The sequence below is a fragment of the Symphalangus syndactylus genome, chromosome 7 (assembly GCF_028878055.3).
Source record: "Symphalangus syndactylus isolate Jambi chromosome 7, NHGRI_mSymSyn1-v2.1_pri, whole genome shotgun sequence".
NCBI lineage: Eukaryota > Metazoa > Chordata > Mammalia > Primates > Hylobatidae > Symphalangus > Symphalangus syndactylus.
In genome coordinates, this window is record NC_072429.2 from 48,880,138 (window position 1) to 48,903,115 (window position 22,978).

Here is a 22,978-nt window from a genome sequence, read left to right on the forward strand (position 1 = left end):
TGCCAAGATTATTGGGGTATGTCAGTAAGGTCCTGGGGAAGATGTCAAAGCCTCAGTTGCCTGGGTTCTTTGGATGGAGATTCAGTTAGGAATGCAGGGGGAAAATCTAGTGTGTTCATTTCTCTAGCACAGGGTCACAACTTGGGTTTCAGGGGGGGACGCTTTGACATCTTTATTTATTGAGGGTTTAACGTCTGTGCTAGATAATTTTATTTTTGCTTTTTCTCTGAGCCTCAGGGAAATAATCTTCTTTTGGTTGCCTATTTCCATGACCACCAAGCAGCACACACCACACACATTTTCCTTCTCTGTCACTACTGCAGTGTGCTTTTTAACTTTCCATTGAAGGAGAGACAGAGAGGAAATCTGTCATTTCCTTGACATAGGCTTCGCTTTTATGTATCTGTCCTTATATCTGTTCTGTGACATCTGTGGTAGTTTTAAATGTTTCTCTTGAGATGCCAACTTCCTTCATGAACATTTCACCTTCCCTTTCACTAAAAAACAAGATTGGTTATTCCTTTTTGTCATTAAAACAAATAACACATTAATTCTTTCTGGTGACAACAAATATTTATTGTAGGCAAACGTAAAAATACAGAAAAACACAAAAGGAAAACAAATCACTCTACTTTGGTACCACATAATGGCAAATATTTGCACATTGCCACAAAAACAAAATTGGATTCATCCTGAACATGCCATTTTGCAATCAACTTTGTTCACTTAATTCTATCATGTGTGTTTTCCATATTACTAAGTATTTCTCAAGAATATTTTAGTGGTTAATACTGTAAGGTTATGATTTACTTGTTTATCCTACTTTGAACACTTAAATTGTTTTCTAATTTAAAACAATAAGCTAGGGTTTTTTTTTCCCATTTTTGGTGATCATTTTTACTTTTTATTCAACATATTCAAAATATCTCCTCTAGGCAGGGTGCAAGCCTGTGCAGACAGCAGAGATTCCCAAGGCTGAGATATTCAGATTTAGGAAACCAGTGGCTAAGCTCCCAGGGCTCTCCTTATGGGAAACTACCCCTCCTCCAAAGATTACCATTGGAAGATGTGGAAGTGCAAATGCAGGTAGGTAGAATCCACAACTCTTTTTGTCTCTTGCCCTGGGGCCCAGGTCTTGGTGTACAGACACCCCAGGATGCCCAAGTTAAGAGGGCAAACACACTTTGAATATGGCCCAAGTTCAAAGGGCTTCCTTACTCCCCAAGTTACCTAGGTTGCATTAAAATAACACTTTCTAATTCTGGGAGTCTGTATTGTTTTCTTGTTGACCAGTGTCTGGGTCTCAATTTTTTATTACCTGCCAAACACTGAAATCAAGGGAGTTGGATATTTCTAGTTTCTCCTTTATCCTGGCGGATTACTGGGATACAGAAGCAGGGTTTCTTACTCCCTTTTTGATCTTAAGGTTTCCAAAGGGAGTAATAGAAGTCCCAGCTGGATATATCTTAGAAGCATTTATTGCAAAATACAGTTGAGTTCTTAATCTGGGAAAACAACAGAGGAGTCCCCAGCTCTCTGAGGAGCATCGCTCTTGTGGGACCTTGTCTGGGTAGGTCATAGTCGCCTGTCCACTGACTGCCACGATTCCCTTTCCATGGCTCCAGAGATGGTTTATGAGCTGCAAAGACCCCCAGGTTATACTGGGTGCTGGTTTCCCCAGGTGTGGGTGGGAAGAATTTATTTTCTTTTCTCTTTATTATTTATTTATTTATTTATTTATTTATTTATTTTTTAGACAGGGTCTCAGTTCTGTTGCCCAGGCTGGAGTGCAATGGCACAATCACACCTCACTGTAGTCTCAATCTCCTGGGCTCCAGTGATCCTTTCACCTCAGCCTCCTAAGTATCTAGGACTACAGGCAAGTGCCGCCACACCTAGCTAATTGTTAAATTTTGTGTAGAGATGGTGTCTTCCTATGTTGTCCAGGCTGGAGGAAGAACTTTTCAAAAGCGCATACTTGGGGGAAAAATAATCCAACACTCTAAAACTTCCCAGTAGGCAGATATGTGGTCTTTACCTCATTTATCAGCATAGATTTGTAGCCACAGGCTGCTCTTCAGGAGTCTGAACAGAACTCTTTCATTTTTTGCTTCTATTCTCCTGATTCCCAGCAGCACAGCTGGGTTGGACATGGTCTGAAATTTAAAGGAACAAATACTTTGAAGGTCCCTCTAGATATGGACCCCAAACCAAACTCTCCCTGTAGCAAGCTGCATAAGTACAGGCAAAAAGACGGGAAAGTAGTTTGCAGGAAAGATGAAATGGGGGTCTGCCAAAGTCAGGAGGCCCAGGTTCCAATTTCAGCCCTGCCAGGAATATGCTGTGGAATCTTGGGCCTCCATTTCCGCAACGATAGCAGATATCATGAGGACTACAGACCAAAACTGCAGTTTTCCAATTGCTTTCCAATCTTTTCTCTCTAAGAGAGAAGCTATGTCCCCTTCCACTGATGGAATTAATCAAGTGAACTTGTGTGGGGTATTATCAGGCACTGCCCTTACCCAGGGACTGGGCACTGCCTGGGGAGCGTGCACAGTAATACTTGCTCACCACATGCCTACACTGGTCACACTTGACCGTACAGCACCACTGGAATTTGCAGTTACAGCTGCTTATGACCTCAGTTTTCCTCTCTTCCACCTGCAGCCCACACTCAGTGCACAGGCGCCCACAGCTACGTCGCTCCCACCTGGATGTGTTGTGGCTGTTCTGTAGGCATTCACGACCCTCTGTGCCATAGATGCCCAGGCTGGAATTGCAGGTACAGTAATCTGGTGATTCCTCTAAAAAGATCAGTTCCGCCTCTGCGCTAGGAAGGAAGGCCTCAGCGGGCACCCAGTGGCCCTCGGCGCTGTTCCCAGCTCTCAGCTGCCGCTTATCCATTTCAATTTTCAACGCCTGGTCATACTTGGCCTTTAGGTAGTCTCCCATCTCCCGGAAGTCAGCCAGCTGCAGCCAGCACGTCTGTATGCTGCAGCTCCCAGAGATGCCATGACATTTGCACGTCCTTTTCATGGTGGCTCTCACTGCCTTCACGGAGAGAACACAAAAGAGAATGGCTCTGAGTACGGAAGACCAAAGGTTAGTGATTAAAGGGAATATTTTAGAGCTGTGTTTCTTGACTTTAAAGGAGCATCAGAATTATTGGGGAAGCTCACGAAAAATATTTATTCCTGGACCCTACCTCAGATCTTCTCAGTGAGGATATTCAGTGGGGAAGGGGCTGGTACTGGTGGTTTTAAAGCTTCCCTGGGTGATTCTGATGGAGAGCCAGGCAAGAGCTGAGAAGGTTACTAGAGTCCAGAAACCTCTGCTCCAGGCTCAACTCTATCACTTGCCAAGCTTTTCTCTATCTGCCCAGCTGGAATAAGAACTTAATATAATAATAATCAAGGAAATACTCTGTAAACTATAAAGGAAACTATGATAATTGCCACAGTTATTGTCTTGAGGCTGGGCATGAGAGTATTTTGGGGGGTTTGGATTTGTCCTCTGGGTCTTCTCTGAGAGGGGAGGGAGCTCCTTGAGTCTGAACACTTATACCCCCAAGGCAATGAATTACTCTTGGTTGTACTTGCTTTAAAAACCTCTTCCTGGCTGGATATGGTGGCTCATGCCTATCATCCCAAGATGTTGGGAGGCTGAGGCAAGAGGATCGCTTGAGCCCAGGAGGCCAAGACCAGCCTGGGCAATATGGGGAAACCTTATCTCTCCAAAACCCACAAAAATTAGCCGGGCATAGTGGCAAGCACCTGTAGTCCCAGGTTCTCAGGAGGCTCAGGTGGGAGGATGGCTTCAGCCTGGGAGGTGGAGGCTGCAATGAGCCAAGATGGCACCACTGCACTTCAGCCTGGGTGACAGAGTAAGACCTGTCTCAAAAAAAACCCCCAAGCCCAAAAACCCCTTTCCCCCTTTCCCTGGGCAACCAGGATATCTAGGTATAGGTTCACAGGAAATTTCTATGCTTTTGGCTCTAAATCCAAGTTGTTTCCAGATTTGTGTTCAGAATACTCCAGAGATTGCCACCTCACTAGAAGTCTTGGGGGAGAGTTAGACACTCCAGAGAAGCCTAGATCAATCCCAATTCCTCACAGCCCAGACAGACTTTAGGACACAAGGCTGGACAACAAGGCCCTGTTAATTTACTAGAACACGCAGTTGAAGTGATAAAAACTTAAGTCATAGAAGCAAGGCCTTGATTCTGTGTTCTCAGAAGCCAGCGTGTGAAGGGGCAGAGCAAAACATACAATGACAAGAGGACTCAGAAGATCTGAGTTCACTGCCTGTCTCTGAAACTTATTAGTTGTCTTGGACAAGCCACTTGGCTCAGACTTAATTGGTTTTGTCATCCAGAGAATGCGGGTAGCCATCTCAGTCTGGCTGGGTAGTATGAGGAAAGAACGTATAAGATAGCTCTTGGTAAATTGTGAAGGGCTGTGCAGATGTGAAGCTGTAGAAATACTGGCCACAATGCCTATACCCACCAGTCTGCCGGCCCTGTTGTTGTGAAGATTCATCAGGGCTCTGGCGTCCTTCCCCTTCTCCAGACTGTCCACAAAGAGTTTGGAGATCCTTTCCCCAAATTCCACGTTGTCACTGCAGCCTCCCCAGATCCAGCCATGGCCTCCTATATATAAGGAAAGAATGAGTTCTCCATGTAGCCCTGTGCTCAGTCCCAGTCACCTGCCAAACCATCCCCAAGAGCCCTAGAGTTAAAGCTATGGCTGAAGGTGAGACAGGGAAATGGAGGTGCTTGGGGTGGGTGGGTGGGAGTCCTGTTGCCAAAGCCAACTGCCCACCCCTCAGACACTTCCCAGCGATAAGCAATTAGTCTTCTATACCCACAGTAAAAGTAGGTACACTGGGGCTAACTTAGATGCTCTCAAAGGTTCACTGCAGCTTGGCCAGGCGTGGTGGCTCATGCCTGTAATCCCAGCACTTTGGGAGGCCGAGGTGGGCGGATCACAAGGTCAGGAGATCAAGACCATCCTGGCTAACACAGTGAAACCCCGTCTCTACTAAAAATACAAAAAATTAGCTGAGCGTGGTGGCGGGTGCCTGTAGTCCCAGCTACTCGGGAGGCTGAGGCAGGAGAATGGCGTGAACCCGGGAGGCGGAGTTTGCAGTGAACTGAGATCGCGTCACTGCACTCCAGCCTGGGCGACAGAGCAAGACTCCATCTCAAAAAAAAAAAAAAAAAAAAAGGTTCACTGCAGCTCAAACGCTCTGGAATTCTGCAACATTATTCTACAATCATCTGGCGAAGGCTACTACCTCCTTCATTAGTGATAAATCTGAGTAAGTGTCTTAGGTAATCTGCAAATTGCTGAGTAGCTCTAGATTATGGATGAGCCATTCCAAGCCTGAAATACCAGAGCTAGCTTTAACCCTCTTCGGCTTTCTCATTTCTAATTGCCTTGTTGCTTTTAGAGCTACTTGCTAGTGCCTAGACTCATGGACCCAGGCTCAACTCTGAGAGTGTAAGGCTAGGAGATCCTACAATTGAAGGAGTTGCTGGAGTCTTGAGGTTTAAAGGAACTGTGTCCCTCAGCCTTTCTCTGGAAGACTTTAGCCTGCACTCAGCTCTGTAGCCCCTCACTTCTTCCCACCCTCATTAGAAAGCTCAACTTACCTGTTTTTCCATTTTTTGACCCATCACAGCCACAGTTTTCGAAGTCACCCATGCTACAGTTCTTGGTGATGATGTACATGACTCCAGCAGAGCTGATAGCATGTATGAAGGAAGTCTCTCTGGTAGCTTTGGAGAGAGAGAGGGAACTGACTGGAAACTTGGACCCTGATTACCCAAAGCAGAGGCTTTGGAAAAATAATACTGTTTATCTCCCTTATCCCCACTTCCTTTGGGTTTAAGAGGATGCTTTTCTTTTTATTTTTTCTTTTTCTATTAATTTTTTTCTTTTTTTGCACACAAGACAATAAACATTTTCTAAAAATACATACAAACAAAAAGATGCATATCAAACATATTAGGAAGGTTGCACATGGGAAGACCGGGAATAGAAATGGGGGGTGGGAATGAAAGAAAATAAATGAGAGAGGGACTTTGTATGGATCAATGATAATAACTCAATCCTCTATGTCTTTGACAAAGAAGAAGGAGAAGGAAGAGGAAGAAAAAGAAAGTAGGATAAAGGATCAGAAAGGGAGGAAAATAGAAAAAATTAGAGTATGACTCCAGAGTAGACCTGTTTTGTTGTTGCTGGGTTGGTTGGTTGGTTTGTTTGTTGTATTTTTCATATGTTTTGCCATGTTGGCCAAGCTGGTCTCGAACTCCTAGCCTCAAGTAATCAACCCGCCTCGGCCTCCTAGAGTGCTGGGACTACAGGCATGAGCCACCACGTCCAGCCCCCACACTGCGTCTGGCCTCCATGGTAGACCTCCCAGATGGGGCGGCCGGGCAGAGGTGCTCCTCACTTCCCAGACGATGGGCGGCTGGGCAGAGACGCTCTTCAATTCCCAGAAGATGGGCGGCTGGGCAGAGACGCTCCTCACTTCCCAGACGGGGCGGCCGGGCAGAGGCGCTCCTCACTTCACAGATGGGGCGGCCGGGCAGAGGGCGGCCGGGCAGAGGCGCTCCTCACTTCCCAGACGGGGCGGCCGGGCAGAGGCGCTCCTCACTTCCCAGACGATGGGCGGCCGGGCAGAGGCAGAGACGCTCCTCACTTCCCAGACGATGGGAGGCCGGGCAGAGACGCTCCTCACTTCCCAGACGATGGGAGGCCAGGCGGAGACGCTCCTCACTTCCCAGACGATGGGAGGCCAGGCGGAGACGCTCCTCACTTCCCAGACGGGGCGGCCGGGCAGAGACGCTCCTCACTTCCCAGACGATGGGCGGCCGGGCAGAGGCGCTCCTCACCTCCCAGATGATGGGCGGCCGGGCAGAGGGGCTCCTCACTTCCCAGATAGGGTGGCTGGGCAAAGGCGCTCCTCACATCCCAGACGATGGATGGCCAGGCAGAGACGCTCCTCACTTCCTAGACGGGGCGGCGGTTGGGCGGAGGCACTCCTCACCTCCCAGACGGGGCGGCCGGGCAGAGGCGCTCCTCACATCCCAGACGATGGGCGGCCAGGCAGAGACGCCCCTCACATCCCAGACGATGGGCGGCCAGGCAGAGACGCTCCCCACCTCCCAGACGGGGCGGTGGCCGGGCAGAGGCTGCAATCCTAGCACCCTGGGAGGACAAGGCAGGCGGCTGGGAGGCAGAGGCTGCAGCGAGCCGAGACCACGCCACCGCACTCCGGCCGGGGCAACACCGAGCACCGAGTGAGCGAGACTCCGTCTGCAGTCCCAGCACCTCGGGAGGCCGAGGCGGGTAGATCACTCGAGGCCAGGAGTTGGAGACCAGCCTGGCCAACATGGCGAAACCCCGCCTCCACCCAAAATACCAAAACCAGCCAGGCGTGGTGGCGCGCGCCCGCAATCCCAGCCACCCGGCAGGCCGAGGCAGGGAGTCCACAGCGAGCCGAGACCATGCCGCTTCACTCCAGCCTGGGCAACAGAGGGAGACCGTGCGAAAGAAAGAAAGAAAGAGAAAGAAAAAGAGAGAGAGAGAGAGAAGGGAGAGAGAGAGAAAGAGAGAGAGAGCGAGAGCTGCAGTCTTAATATTAGCCTTAGCTTGCAATTACTAGGTTCAAGCTTCAGTTTCCATGTCAGTGTTATTCACCTGGTTTTTGAAATTAAGTGTTTGAAAAATCCAGTGAAATTACTCAAACATAGTGTTTACATAAACGGAGTTTTTTTTTTTTTTTTTGAGACGGAGTCTCACTCTGTCACCCAGGCTGGAGTGCAGTGGCGCAATCTCGGCTCACTGCAAGCTCCGCCTCCCGGGTTCACGCCATTCTCCTGCCTCAGCCTCTGCTAGTAGCTGGGACTACAGGCGCCCGCCACCACGCCCGGCTAATTTTTTTGTATTTTTAGTAGAGACGGGGTTTCACCGTGGTGTCGATCTCCTGACCTCGTGATCCGCCCGCCTCCGCCTCCCAAAGTGCTGGGATTACACTCGTGAGCCACCGCGCCCGGCCTGAAACGGAGATTTTAAGATACTTTTTTTTTTTTTTTTTTAAGCAGGAGTCTCGCTCTGTCATGCAGGCTAAAGTGCAATGACTCCATCTCAGCTTACTGCAACTTCCGCCTCCCGGTTTACATAAAGGAAGTACATTTTAAGATCCTTACTTTCTTTTTTTTTTTTGAGATGGAGTCTCGCTCCGTCGCGCATATTGGAATGCGACGGCGCGATCTCCGCTCACTGCAACCTCGGCTCCCGGGTTCAAGCAATACTCGTGCCTCAGCCTCCCAAGGAGCTGGGATTACAGGCATGTGCCACCACGCCTAATTTTCTTTCTTTCTTTTTTTTTTTTTTTTGAGACGGAGACTTGCTCTGTCGCCCGGGTTGGAGTGCAGTGGCGAGATCTTGGCTCACTGCAAACTCCGCCTCCCGGGTTCAAGCAATTCTGCCTCAGCCTCCGGAGTAGCTCAGGCTACAGGCACGCGCCACCACACCCAGCTAATTTTTCTTTGTGTTTTTAGTAGAGACGGGGTTTCACCATGTTGGCCAGGCTGGTCTCGATAATTTTCGTATTTTTAGTAGAGACGGTGTTTCGCCATGTTAGCCAGGCTGGTCTAGAATTCCTGACCACGTGATCCGCCCGCCTTGCTCTCATTTCTAGACTTCCAGGGGGTCCTGGCTCTTGGCTGTGGATCTCCCAATACCTGCAGGTCAAAGGGCCTCAGAGGCTGGGCCTCTATGAGCAGAGAACACAGAGCAGTGAAGAGATCTGGAGCTCCAGCTGCAGCAAGAGACCTTTTATTTTTTGAGACTCGCTCTGTCACCAGGCTGGAGTGCAGTGGCATGACCTTGGCTCACTGCTGCAACCTCTGCCTCCCAGGTTCAAGTAGTTCTCCTGCCCCAGCCTCCTGAGTAGCTGGCTGGGACTACAGGCGCGTGCCACCATGCCCAGCTAATTTTTATATTTCTAGTAGAGATGAGGTTTCACCATGTTGACTAGGATGGTTTTGATCTCTCGACCTCATGATCCGCCCTCCTCGGCCTCCCAAAGTGCTGGGATTACAGGCATGAACCACTGTGGCTGGTCGTTTCTTTTGTTTTTGTTTTTGTTTTTTTTTTTAAGACAGAGTCTCACTCTGTTGCCCAGGCTGGGGTGCAGTGGCACCATCTCGGCTCTCTGCAACCTCCGCCTCCCAGGTTCAAGCGATTCTCCTGCCTCAGCCTCCTGAGTAGCAGGTACGTGCCACCACGCCCAGCTAATTTTTGTATTTTTAGTAGAGACGGGGGTTTCACCATGTTGGCCAGGCTGGTCTTGAACTCCTGATCTCAGGTGACCCACCTGCCTGGCCTCCCAAAGTGCTGGGATTACAGGCGTGAGCCACTGTGCCTGGCCTATTTTTTTTTAATTATTATTTTATTTTTTGAGACAGGCTCTCACTCTGTTGTCCAGCCTGGAGTGCAGTAGTGCGATCTTGGCTCACTGTAACCTCCGCCTTCTGGGTTCAAGCAATTCTCATGCCTCAGCCTCCTGAGTAGCTGGGACTATAGGTGCGTGCTACCACACCCAGCTATTTTTTTTTGTTTGTTTGTTTTTAGTACATAAGGGGTTTCACCACGTTGGCCAGAGTGGTCTAGAACTCCTGGGCTCAAGTGATCCACTCACCTTGGCCTCCCAAAGTGCTGGGATTACAGGCATGAGCCACCGCACCTGGCCTATTATTATTGTGTTAGAAATAGGGTCTCACTATGTTGCCCAGGCTGGACTTCAACTCCTGGGCGGAAGCAATCCTCCTGTCTCAGCCTCCCAAAGTGCTGGGATTACAGATGTGAGCCACTGCATCCTGCCAATGCTCTTCTATTTGAAAGAACAATGCATATCTTTCCAGCCTCCTTCCTTCATCCAGGCAGCAATGAACATCCCTATGTTAACCAATGGGGAAAGTAAAAACCGGAGATAGAATGATGAGACCAATGTAATCCCAGCACTTTGGGAGGTTAAGTTGGGTGGATCGTTTGAGCTCAGGAGTTCGAGACCAGCCTGGGCAACATGATGAAACCCTGTCTCTACAAAAAATACAAAAATTAGCCGGGCATGGGGGTGCATGCCTATAGTCCCAGCTACTCAGGAGGCTGAGGTGGGAGAATTGCCTGAGCCTGGGAGGCAGAGGCTGCATTGAGCCAAGATCGCACCACTGCAAACTAGCCTGGGTAACAAAGTGAAACCCTGTCTCAAAAAAAGAAAAAAAAAGAATGATGAAAACAAGACCACTTTCCAATTGTGGTGTTGGGATCGGGACCTTGCCCTCTTAGAGTCCAGCCTAGACCTCTGTCTACTAGCCACTGCTGCCAGTCCTTAGGCAGTGAGACTCAGGCCTTTATGCTGGCCTAGGAGAGAGAGGAGGACCTTTGCTGCTTTCTGATTGGGAAGTTTGGGCCATGTAATAATCATAATCATCCTGACTGCCACCTACTGAACTCTTATCTTACTAAACTCTTTACAAACATTGTCACATTTCATTTCTACATACTCCCTATTCTATCTGTATACCCCATGGGGAGACATTTCTTTTGAGACTCTTTTTTTTTTTTTGAGACAAGGTCTTGCTCTGTCACCCAGGCAGGAGTGTAGTGGTATGATCATAGCTCACTATATCCTTGAACTCCTGGGTTCCAGAAATCCTCCCAACTCAGCCTTTCAGGTCGCTGGGACTACAGGCACATGCTACCATGCCGGCTAATATTTTTACTTTTATTTTTAGTACAGACGAGGTCTTGCTATGTTGCCCAGGCTGGTCCTCAAACGATCCTCCTGCCTTAGCCTTCCAAAGTGCTGGGATTATAGGCATGGTCCCAACACATGCTTAGCCACTTTCTCCGTCTTCTTTACTCTCGTGCTCCTAACTATTCTCAGGTGAATGTTATCTTCAAAAATGACATGCAAACTACGGCACACAGTTACAAATGGGTGCACGTGCACACCCATACACACATACAGACACACACCCCACCTGAGGCACAACTCAATGTGATGTCTCAGCTTTTCTGTTGTTGAGATTTTATGGCAGTTAGCTATGTGAAACTTCCTCAGGAGCTGCAAACACACAGCCCTTTCCCCATTTTTATTTCATGCAACTCAGTGCAAGATCAGTGTGTACAAACGCACAAATATAGGAATGCATTTAAAAAATAGAGTAATTTCCGCTGGGCACAGTGTCTCATGCCTGTAATCCCAGCACTTTTGGAGGCTGAGGTGGGTGGATCACCTGAGGTCAGGAGTTTGAGACCAGCCTGGCCAACATGGTGAAACCCCATCTCTACTAAAAATACAAAAAATTAGCCAGGCGTGTTGCATGCCTGTAATCCCAGTACTCGGGAGGCTGAGGCAGGAGAATCACTTGAACTCGGCAGGCGGAAGTTGCGGTGAGCCGAGATCACGCCATTGCACTCTGTTCTGGGCATCAGAATGAGACTCTATCTCAAAAAAAGAAAAAAAAAAAAAAAGAGTAATTTCCTACATTTATCTCATACATAGAGACACCTCATACCCACCTCATTCAACCCATAGGATACTTCTGATGAACTAAACAGAACTGGCCTTACTGACCCAAATGACAAATCTGGGGTTGAGAGAGGGGAGGTAATTTACTCAAGGCCACACAGCAAGGAAATGGCAGGTCAGCAGGTCACTGGCAGCATTTTCATTTCACTGTGCAATACATGTCACACATATACACATACTGCAAGCCCCCCTCCATTCACATATACACCCCTTGTACAGGTGAGTCCCACACAAACTTACCACTTCTCAGCCGGTTGTGGGTGGAGAGCTGAAGAGCATTTTCAGGGCAGTTCCAGCGTTCCCAAGCAAACTGGAACTTGCACTCCTCAATGCCACTCTGGGCACCCAAGGCCACGCTAGTCGTGTAGGTCAGATAGGCCTGGCAAAGGGAAACGGGCTGTGAGCTTCTGCCTGGTATGGGTCATCTGTGGTTGGGGGAGCAGGCAGGACTCAGATGGGCCAGCTCTCCATTGAGAATCAACCATGGGTTCCTCTGGGCGAGGGGCTCTGGCACTGTCCCCTCCCCTCTTTTCTCCAGAAGAGTCCCCTTAGGGCCCTCAGCGGGTAAAAACAGAAGCTGGAGATCATCCTACCTTGGGACCTGTTATCAGGAAATTGTTCACTGACCTACCAAAAAGACAAAAAGTAAGGCAGAGGTGAATGGGGATGAGACAATGGGGGCCTCCTTGGCAAGGAGTGAGGGTTGGGAAAGGACTTACCAGGCAGAGGCACTGAATGCAGCACAGCATATGCCCAGAGCTGCCCAGAGCATAAACAGGTTCCCCATCGCCCCGCCTACCCCAGTGGACCAGGTGCAGCTCAGGGCCAAGTCCAGAGAAGTGAGGAGAGGGCAGGGTCTTCCTCAGTCTTTATGTGAGAAAATTCTGAATGTCCAAGGGAGGAAATCAGCAGCTCTTCTCATTTGTTCCTAACTGGCAGGGCTGCAGGAGCCACCGACCCAGTGGGGGATCTGGGAGGAGGGACTCAGTTTTCACCAAAAGCCCCGCCCTGCCCAGCCCCTCCAGCCCTTCTTCCCTCCCAGACTCAGAAAGAGGCTGCTTTTCTCCTATACTTGAGATTTCTTTCTTCTATATGTCAATTTTGTCTCTTCCTGCTTCTTTGGCCCATTTCTCAGAATCATGTAGGCCAGAGCAGGCTGGGTCCTTAACCCTGAAGGCAGGTCACCTATTCTTGGAGCTACAGTGTCCTCATCTGTCAGTGAGAGCCCACTGTCTGCCCTGCCATCCTCCCCAAGGTGTTAATAATCATAAAGCAACTCCATCTGGGGCCGCTTCCTACTCATTTACCTAAACCAGTGAGTGCGCCATCCCTACCACTTCCTTCAAGGCTGTGAGGTGATGGAGCTGTGGGACTATGGAGCAGGAACACTTCAGAGTCCATCTCTGCAACAGTCCCTTCCACCACATTCTAGCAAGTGGTGGGAAATTTCCCTAATTCCTAGCAAATCTATCCTTTTATATCTGAGGGTTACAACTCCAGTTAGTTGATTTTTTATATATCTGAGAAACAAACTTAGGGCCACCCAGAGTTATATTTGGGAAGACTGATGCCTTTCTTTCTTTTTTCTTTTTTTTTTTTTTGAGATAGAGTCTCTCACTCTGTCGCCCAGGCTGGAGTGCAGTGGTGCAATCTCAGCTCACTGCAACCTCTGCGTCCTGGGTTCAAGCGATTCTCCTACCTCAGTCTCCCAAGTATCTGAGACTACAGGTGCCAGCCACCACACCCAGCTAAATTTTGTATTTTTAGTAGAGAAGAGGTTTTGCCATGTTGGCCAGCCTGGTCTTGAACTCCTGGGCTCAAGTGATCTGCCCACCTTGGCCTCCCAAAATGCTGGGATTATAGGCATGAGCCACTGTGCATGGCCCTGATGCCTTTCTTTCTGATACCATTTTGTTACTAGGACTTCAGCTCCTTAGGCGGGAATCTGTCTTTTATTTTATTTATTTATTTATTTTTAATTTATTTATTTTGAGATGGAGTCTCACTCTGTCACCAGGCTGGAGTGCAGTGGCATGATCTCGGCTCACTGCAACCTCCACTTCCCGGGATCGAGCAATTCTCCTGCCTCAGCCTCTGGAGTAGCTGGGATTCCAGGTGTGTGCCACCATGCCCAGCTAATTTTTGTATTTTTAGTAGAGACGGGTTTCACCATGTTGGCCGGGATGGTCTCGATCTCTTAATCTTGTGATCCACCTGCCTCGGCCTCCCAAAGTGCTGGGATTGCAGGCGTAGGCCACCACGCCCAGCCTTATTTTATTTTATTTTTTGAGGCAGAGTTTCACTCTTGTCGCCTGGGCTGGAGTCCAAGTGCGCCATCTCAGCTTACTGCAACCTCCACATCCCATGTTCAAGTGATTCTCCTGCCTCAGCCTCCCCAGTAGCTGAGATTACAGGCATGTGCCACCATGTCCAGCTAATTTTGTACTTTTAGTAGAGACGGGGTTTCCCTATGTTGGCCAGGCTGGTCTCAAACTCCTGACCTCAGGTGATCTGCATGCCTGTGGCCTCCTGAAGTGCTGGGATTACAGGCGTGAGCCACCGTACCCGGCCAGGAATGTCTTTTAGGTTCACTTTTGGTTCTTAGTGCTTAAGGAGGCACCTGGATGAACAAATGAAAGAACCTGTGGCCCCTAGTGGTCACCATTAGGTATGGCTGGGGACTAGAATAAAGGTGGGGAAGTCCTTCTTGGTTGCTGAAGCTCTTTCCTAAGGCTGGAGAAGGAAGTCTAGAGAAGTTCAGAGGAAAGCATAGACGGAAAGTCACAGTTCTGACTCTATCCTGTGACCATTACAACATCCAGATCACTTCTCAGAACTTTGGACCTGGTTTGGGTGGGAAGTGGAGCTCAGAGATCCCCCCACCAAAGGAGTTCCAGGGGCCAAAGAGTCCCCAGGTGTCTTTTGGGCATACTCCAAGTATGGGCCAGGCTTGGCATCAGTCTGCAAACTGACTGTTGTCCTTCTGACGTAAGATAATTACAAAAATAGAAGTGTTTAGAAATTTTTATAGCAATTTGGAGCAATTTTAGATATGATAAACCTAAGAGGAAATTTGGGCTCCTATTTTATATGTAGTTTTTTGTTTCATTTCTTCAGAAGGATGAGGACAAAAAGTCCTAATGGACTAAAGCTCTGCCCCCCAGCCCCCCGCAAGCTCTCTTCCTTTGATTGCTTGTGGGTCTCTCTGCTTGGGGAAAATAGGTGTCCCAGACTTGAGTTACGTGAGAAAAGCCCACTGAGTTAGCCTCAGCGGCCGTTTCTCTGTCTCCTAGTTTTCCCAATCAGGAATCTAATTTAACTTTCACTTCTTAAGACAGCAGGGTTGATTTCCATGGCATTCACTGTGGGGTCAGAACTGGGTTAGTGATAGCTCCAAGGAAGTCGCCTGCCACCTCGAAAGAGTTTTAGGAGTGACTCCGCTTTCACTTCCTGTGTGTGAGTGATTGGGTCTTATGCTTCTGTGTTCTCCGCTGCACCTGGCATTTAATTGGTACTCTACAAAAAAATACTCTTTTTTTTTCTAGGAAGCAGAGGGGAAGATAGTTTTTTGTGTGCAAACTGTGCTCGCTCCTGCTCAGATTCTATAAAGATCATATAGTTTTTCTTTCTTTTTTTTTTTTTTTTTTTTGAGACGGAGTCTTGCTCTGTCACCCAGGCTGGAGTGCAGTGGCGCGCTCTTGGCTCACTGCAAGCTCCGCCTCCCAGGTTCACGCCATTCTCCTGCCTCAGCCTCCCGTACTCGGGGACTACAGGCGCCCGCCTGTATTGTATTTTTAGTAGAGACGGGGTTTCACTGTGTTCGCCAGGGTAGTCTCAATCTCCTGACCTCGTGATCTGCCTGTCTCGGCCTCCCAAAGTGCTGGGATTACAGGTGTGAGCCACTGCGCCCGGCAAGATCATATAGTTTTTCTAAATGGAAGTGAGAATTTATAGAGAGGCCTCTGCTCCAGGTATCAAGAGCCCTGGGCTTTGGCCACTAATTTGTTGTGCGACCTTGGGTAAGCTATTTACTACCGTCTGGACTTAGATTCTTCATCTCTAAAATGAGGGAGTGAGGAAAATGTTGAAGGTTGAATGACCACTAAAGACTTTCCCAGCTGGGCTGGGCATGGTAGCTCATGTCTATAATCCCAGCCCTTTGGGAGGCTGAGCAGGGAGGATCGCCTGAGCCCAGGACTTTGAGGCTATAATGAGCCATTATTACGCCACCGTACTCTAGCCTAGGTGGCAGAATGAGACCCTGTCTCTGAAAAAAAAGGCCAAGGCTCACTCCTGTAATCCTGTAATCCCAGCACTTCGGGAGGCCAAGGCAGGCAAATCACCTGACTTTAGAAGTTTGAGACCAGCCTGGCTAACATGGTGAAACCTCATCTCTACTAAAAATACAAAAATTAACCAAAAAACACCCAGAAAAAACCAAGGTTTACAGAGTTTATTAATCCCAGAGGTGATTGTAGGCCAGAAATCTTATCTTCTTCAGTTGCAAGCGTTGGAATTATCTTTTTTTATTTGTGTGTGTGTGTGGTTTTTTTTTTTTTTTGAGAAGGAGTCTCTGTCACTCAGACTAGAGTGCAGTGGTGCAATCTCAGCTCACCACGACCTCCGCCTCCTGGCTTCAAAGCCATTCTCATGCCTCAGCCACCCGAGTAGCTGGGATTACAGGTGCTCGCCTCCACGCTTGGCTAATTTTTGCATTTTTAGAAGAGACTGGGTTTCACCATGTTGGACAGGATGGTCTCAAACTCCTGGCTTCAAGGGATTTGCTCACCTCGGCCTCCCAAAGTGCTGGGATTACAGATGTGAGCCACTGTGCCCGGCCAGAATCATCTTATACATCTTTGAATCCTGTAGTTGACGATTAGATGAGCCTTTAAGATGGATACCTGGAGGATAACCAATGCCTTCTTCAGAGTCCTTTGGAGTGTATCTACATAAGACCCCTGTGCTGGCCTGACTAAATTTTTCACTGCAGACAGAGGTTTCCTGGAGAGAATAGTGAGAGGCATTCCACATCAAGTCTACAAATCATTTCTAGTCAACCTGTATATCAATTTCCTTAATCCCATTTCTATTGTCTCATTAGCTTTTAAGTAATGATCCAACTCTTGGTTTCTCTCTTGCAGGAATGGAAATCCAGAGCTGAAGACTAGAGCAGAAGATGATGGTGGGGACAGATGAGCCTGTGACAAGACAGATTGAATAGTAGTATCTCTGAAGCCCTGGTATGCTGGTAAATGATTAACAACTGGCTTGGGTGTGGCAGGAGGCTGATTGGTAATATTTGCTAATTTTCATGGTATAAATACTAGAGCATAGTGAATTGCAAACTGCCAATGTGGACTTGGGAAGAGATGTAGTATATCATTATATAATATTTCTGTCATATAGCTATAATGGGTATAAATAGCCTTCAGCATAAATGATAGTGAAATTTAGCAAACTAATTAGGAAGTGATGAATTTTGAGTATTTGTTACCTTTGTTTTTAATATAATTATGTTTATATAATTTAATTTTAAATATTGGCTGTATTTAACAACCAGTTTGCAAAATTCTTAAAAATGCAACAATCGCTCTCAGGAGTGGGTATAAGCTGCCTTCAGCACACCACTGGAGCCCAGTGTCCTCCCTCTAGGCCACGGAGAGATAAAGTGGAAATTGTAGAATTTAACACCCAATAATTGTTTCAGTTATGTGCAGGGCTTTAATTTTTCCTCTTACTACCCGCCTTCATGGAGCTTACTGTCTAGTAACAGGAGATAAGGTATGTATCTATCTATAATGTCAGGTAGAACACGTAAATAGATACGATGAATAAGCATTCACACTTCTGGAAAGGTATTACCAGGTAATCCTGAAGACCCCTTCCACCTCTGATGTTCCAGGATGATGAGATTCCAGGAGTCCTAGGGAAGCACTGAGGACTATAATCAATAAAGGATATACCAACGTCACCCTAGCTGTGCCTAGCTTCAGGAAATTCAGAGGCCATTCCTGGAATCTTAGAGTATCTGAGCTAGAGAGTCCCATTGGACAAGGAGACAACTGAGACCCATAGAGAGAGAACTTATTGAGGGTTACACAGTGTTTTGGGGCCAAGAAAGCCTGGATTCCAGCATCCTGGTTTGCCCAGGACTGAGAGGTCTCATATAGTTTAAGGCTTTCAATGTTAAAGCCAGGAAGGTTTTGAGCAAACCAGGATAGCTGGTCACCCGACAGCAAAGGTATACATCCTAGGCCAGTGCTTCTTTCTAAAAGTGCACTTTCACTGAACTTCCCAAATCCTTCGATCCCCAGCATTTATTTCCCAGGCTCCTTGCAGGACTCTGAGCCTACAGGGGCTGATTAGACTGTAGGAGCAAGTTGCAGAAGAGCTGAGAGGGAGTAGAGAGGGGGTGGAGGTGACTGGAGAATGCCAAAAGACAAAGAGATAGGATTTCTGACTTTTTACACTTCTCTGCTAATTAGATAAAGGATTGGGGCAGGGGGAGAATGAGCCTCCATGCATATTCTTCTGAGCTGTGACAGGGAGCAGAGTTTAGGGATTTTCTACCCCTGGTCTCCACCCCTCCTCCCTGGAAGCTTCTCACCCCCTGGGGATACTTGACTCCCAGTCCAAATGCCACAGCTGCTTGAGCTCCTGACCCTCCCTTTGGCCCCTTCGATTTAGCCTCAGTGACTTGCCAAGTTCCCCAAAAATATGCTCTGGGAAAAAAAGTGGAATACTTCTGTTTTCCCTTTCAGATTCAGGGTTCCAGGTGTGGGGAGGGAAATGAGGTCCTTCTGTGTGAAAATGGCATCAGTTGGTGGTCTGTTGGATGCATGGGCCTGTGAGGACAGGGACATATTAGGGGGGATCAGTCTGAAAGCCATGACTAGATCTGTTTCGTGTTGCCAAGCATGTTTCCTTCATCAATCTGGGAGCTGCCTAAGGCTGGGCCCTGCCAATCCCAGCCACACAGCGATCGCCCAAGGATAGGGATGTGTTTCTCCCACCAGACTGAGGTACCCAAATGGCAGAGGCCTTATCTTCACCATTAGCCTAGGAAGAGTTAGAGTTAGAGTTAGAGGGACTCACCCAATACAAGGTTTCAGTTGGCTAAAACCGCTTGTTTTTTATTCCGTCATTGTTTTAAACTTCCATCTCTGTCCTATCCAGAGATGGATAGGACACAGAAGTTATCAATTAATGTTTCTTGATTAATAGTCAAAGAAGAAGGTTTGGAGCTGGTTGTAGGATTTTACTAGTTTTCAGATAAATATGCATGTATTCATTCCAAAAATATTTACCTACTCAGTTCAGGCCAGTACTCAATACTTATGAGTCCAAGATGAATTAGGAGATATTTTCATCCTGTAAAAGCTCTCATTCTGGTCTGAGAGAGAGAGAAGTTTAAATTATTTTTAACAGTACAGTGAAATAAGGAACGTTGGAAAGGTTGGAAGGATGGAAGGTATAAATAAGGAAATGCCATAGAAGGGACTTCTGATGAAGACCTGCCATCTGCTGGCAGTGAATGGTACAACAGGCTCTTTTGTTGCCATAATGTGGGTTCAGTACTGGAATTTTAGCCGTTATCCAGTACCTGCCTAGGATGGATAGCCAGCCCAGTGATTGGCACTCAGCTGTAAACCTTGTAAAGGGATCTTTGTCTTTGAAAAACTTGCACTATGCTTATGGATGTAAGATATAATTGAAAAAGTTGTCAGTCACCAAGCAACACGTATTTGAATGTGCACACACACAAAATATGCTTTTAAAAAAAGCATAGGCCAGGCACGGTGGCTCACCCCTGCAATCCCAGCACTTTGGGAGGCTGAGGCAGGAGGATCATGAGGTCAGGAGTTCAAGACCAGTCTGGCCAATATGGTGAAACCCCGTCTCTACTAAAAATACAAAAAATTAGCCATGCGTGGTGGCGCGCACCTGTAATCCCAGCTACTCAGGAGGCTGAGGCAGGAGAATTGCTTGAACCGAGGAGGCAGAGGTTGCAGTGAGTCGAGATCACACCATTGCACTCCAGCCTGAGTGACGGAGCAAGACTCCGTCTCGAGAAAAAGAAATGTAATTCATGCTTGTTACCAAGAAAGTTAAATAAAACATGGAAATATGTAATGTAAAAAATAGGAGTCTCTGACATCCAACTCCCTGTAAGTAATAATTATGAACAGTTTAGTGTGGATTTTTTCTCTGCATATATACATGTTTATATATACAGATATAATTTTTTTTTCTTTTTAAATATGAGATCTTGCTATGTTGCTCAGGCTGGCTTCAAACTCCTGGGCTCAAGCAATCTTCCCACCTCAGCCTTCTGACTAGCTAGGACTACATGTATGCACCAGTGTGCCAAGCTATATACATATTAATATATTATATTATTATTTGAGATGGGGTCTTGCTCTGTCACCCAGGCTGGAATGCAGTGGCTCAATCTTGGCTTATTGCAACCTCTACCTCTGGGGTTCAAGTGATTCTCGTGCCTCAGCCTTCTGAGTAGCTGGGATTACAGGAGCCTGCCACCATGCTCAGCTAATTTTTTGTATTTTTAGTAGAGAAGGGGTTTCGCCATGTTGGCCTGGCTGGTCTTGAACTCCTGACCTCAAGTGATCCACCTGCCTTGGCCTTTCAAAATGCTGGGATTACAGGCGTGAGCCACCATGCCTGGCCTTAATTTTCTATGTTCCCTTTCTCTACAATTATTTCTGGATGTGTAAGGGGGAGGGGATATTGGACCTCCTGCACTAATTTTCTCATTTTCTTATCTTTTATTTCCTGTTTCCCATTTTTTTGTTCTATTGTTTAGGAGAGTTTCTCATCTTTTATTTCCTGTTTCCCATTTTTTTGTTCTGTTGTTTAGGAGAGTGCCTCAATTTTATCTTCCCACCATTATGCTGAATTTCTAAAAATTTCTGTATCAAATACTTAATACCTAAGCCTTTTCCCTTACTCTCTGAATATTCCTTTCTTTTTTTTCGTTTTTCTTTTTTTCTTTGAGACGGAGTCTCACTCTGTCACCCAGGCTAGAATGTGGTGGTGCAGTCTTGGTTCACTGCAACCTCTGCCTCGTGGGTTCAAGTGATTCTTCTGCCTCAGCCTCTCAAATAGCTGGGATTACAGGCCTGCACCACCACACCTGGCTAATTTTTGTATTTTTAGTAGAGATGGAGTTTCGCCATGTTGCCCGGGCTGCTCTCGAACTCCTGACCTCAGGTGATCTGCCTGCCTTGGCCTCCCAAAGTACTGGGATTGCAGGTGTGAACCGCCATAGCTGGCCTGAATATTTCTTTTTTTATCATAGTATGTTCTTATTTCATGATTGCAATATCTTCTCTTAAATCTCTAAGGATACAATTTTTAAAACTTTTGTTTCCTGTTTTATTTCTTCTTCCAAATTCCTTTTTATCTATAATCTTAGAGCCTTTTCTCAAAAGTCTAGTGATGCTTGGCTGTCCATTCATGCTTAATAATGAAGGACTAAAAGCTTTTTGTATCTGGATGGGGCTTGTTGAATAGTGTGCTTCACTCCAGAGGGATAAGATAGGCTTCTAGCCAGTTCACTGGGAATCCTAAGCATCAGTATCTTTCAGTCTTTTTTCCAGGGTTAGTTAGTTTTGCCAGAGAGGTCTTTTAGTCTATAACTCAATAGGTGAAAAATATTTAATTTTAGCTTGTATTTTTCATTATTAGTGAGGTGGAGCACCTTTTTATATGTTAATTATCTGTTTATATTTCTTCTTCTATGGAATGATTATGCACACTTTTTTTGACCACTTCTATTTTACACTTATTTTTCTTACAGATTTGTGGAAGCCAATTATTAACATATTATAATATGTTGCAAAATTTTTTTTCCTTTGTGTTGTTTGCCTTTTTTTTTTCTTTTTTTGGAGACGGGGTCATGCTCTATCACCTTGGCTGGAGTGCAGTGGTGTGATCATAGCTCTCTGTAGCCTCGAGCTCATGGGCTCAACGAATCCTCCCACTTTAACCTCCCAAGTTGCTGGGATTATAGGCATATGCCACTATGCCTGGCTAATTTTTAGAGATAGGGTCTCACTATGTTGCCAACGCTGGTCTCAAATTCCTGAGTTTAAGTGATCCTCCTGCCTCAGCCTCCCAAAGTGCTGGTATTATAGTCATGAGCCACTGTGTCCAGCCCAACTTTTAATTTTGAATATGTTGTCTTTTTCTCTAAAGAAATTAAATTTTTTTTTCTGTTTTGGTTAACTTATTACTGTAAGTATTCTACGTTTTGAGTCATGAATAGAACAAACTACCTCATTTAAATATGATAAAAATGTTCTGTATTTTCTTTTTCTTTTGTTGTGATTTTATTCTCTAATTATAGACCTTTTATATATATAACTAACTTTTGTATATTATATGGGGCTTGCCTTTCGTCTATCCCCTGCACCTCATATAGGCAGGCAATTGCCACCCAATTTATTGAATAATTTATAATTTCCCCACTGATTTGAAATGCTACCTGTAGACCAGGCATGGTGGCTCACACCTGTAATCCCAGCACTTTGAGAGGTCAAGATGGGAGGATTGCTTGAGGCCAGGAGTTCGAGACCAGCCTGGTCAACATAATGAGACCTCATCTCTACCTTTTTTTTTTTTTTTGAGAGGGAGTCTTGCTTTGTCACTCAGGCTGGAGTGCAGTGGCACGATTTTAGCTCACTGCAACCTCCGCCTCCTGAGTTCAAGCCATTCTGCTGCCTCAGCCTCCTGAGTAGCTGGGAATACAGGCGCATACCACCACGCCCAACTAGTTTTTGTATTTTTAGTAGAGATGGGGTTTCTCCATGTTGGTCAGGCTGATCTCAAACTCCTGACCTCAGGTGAATTGCCTGCCTTGGCCTCCCAAAGTGCTGGGATTACAGGCGTGAGCCACCGCGCCCAGCCGGGAGATGGAAAACTTCTTAATCTTTTCACAGAGAATTTACATTTAATAAAAGTATAGCCTTTGTTTGGTTTAAGCTGCAGGAATGAAACTCTGATGGTGAAATCATTGGCTTGAGTCAGTAGGAAGAAGAGGGGTTTGGCGTAGTGGGGCAGTCAGGGCCATCCCTGAAATCACCTCATTTTAGGAGCTGTCCACCTCAGAGGCCAGCTCTGACCTTCCATGTGATGTGAGGGATACTGCTTCACTCTCTGGACATCATTTTCTCCGTTCAGAAATGGAAGCAGGAGTTCTTGGTTTTCCAGAACTGAGGACATTCCCTCTTAACTCCTAAGTGATTGTCACCCTGCCTTCCCCTGCAAACTCAGCTTTCCTAGAGAAAACAAGGGAGAGGGGATGCAGGGAAATGGGCAGTAGGCACACTTAACAATCCTGTGAGGA

General features: G+C 46.8%; 1 protein-coding gene across 3 annotated transcripts; it reads right to left on the minus strand.

Moving 5' to 3' along the window:
• Window positions 1–564: 564 nt before the first annotated feature.
• Window positions 565–12,486, minus strand: WNT8A (Wnt family member 8A). Of its 3 annotated transcripts, XM_055286149.2 has the most exons (7): window positions 12,327–12,486; window positions 12,201–12,234; window positions 11,848–11,986; window positions 5,654–5,779; window positions 4,506–4,648; window positions 2,523–3,051; window positions 2,037–2,221 (listed from the first exon to the last, which is right to left on the minus strand). In XM_055286149.2, exons 1-7 carry the CDS (start codon window positions 12,392–12,394, stop codon window positions 2,193–2,195), a joined length of 1,068 nt encoding a protein of 355 aa, XP_055142124.1. In that variant the 5' UTR covers window positions 12,395–12,486; the 3' UTR covers window positions 2,037–2,192. The 3 variants fall into 3 exon arrangements, with proteins under 3 accessions (XP_055142123.1, XP_055142124.1, XP_055142125.1); XM_055286148.2 differs by having other exon boundaries at window positions 565–2,156; window positions 2,572–3,051; window positions 12,201–12,486; XM_055286150.2 differs by having other exon boundaries at window positions 2,037–3,051.
• Window positions 12,487–22,978: the final 10,492 nt, after the last annotated feature.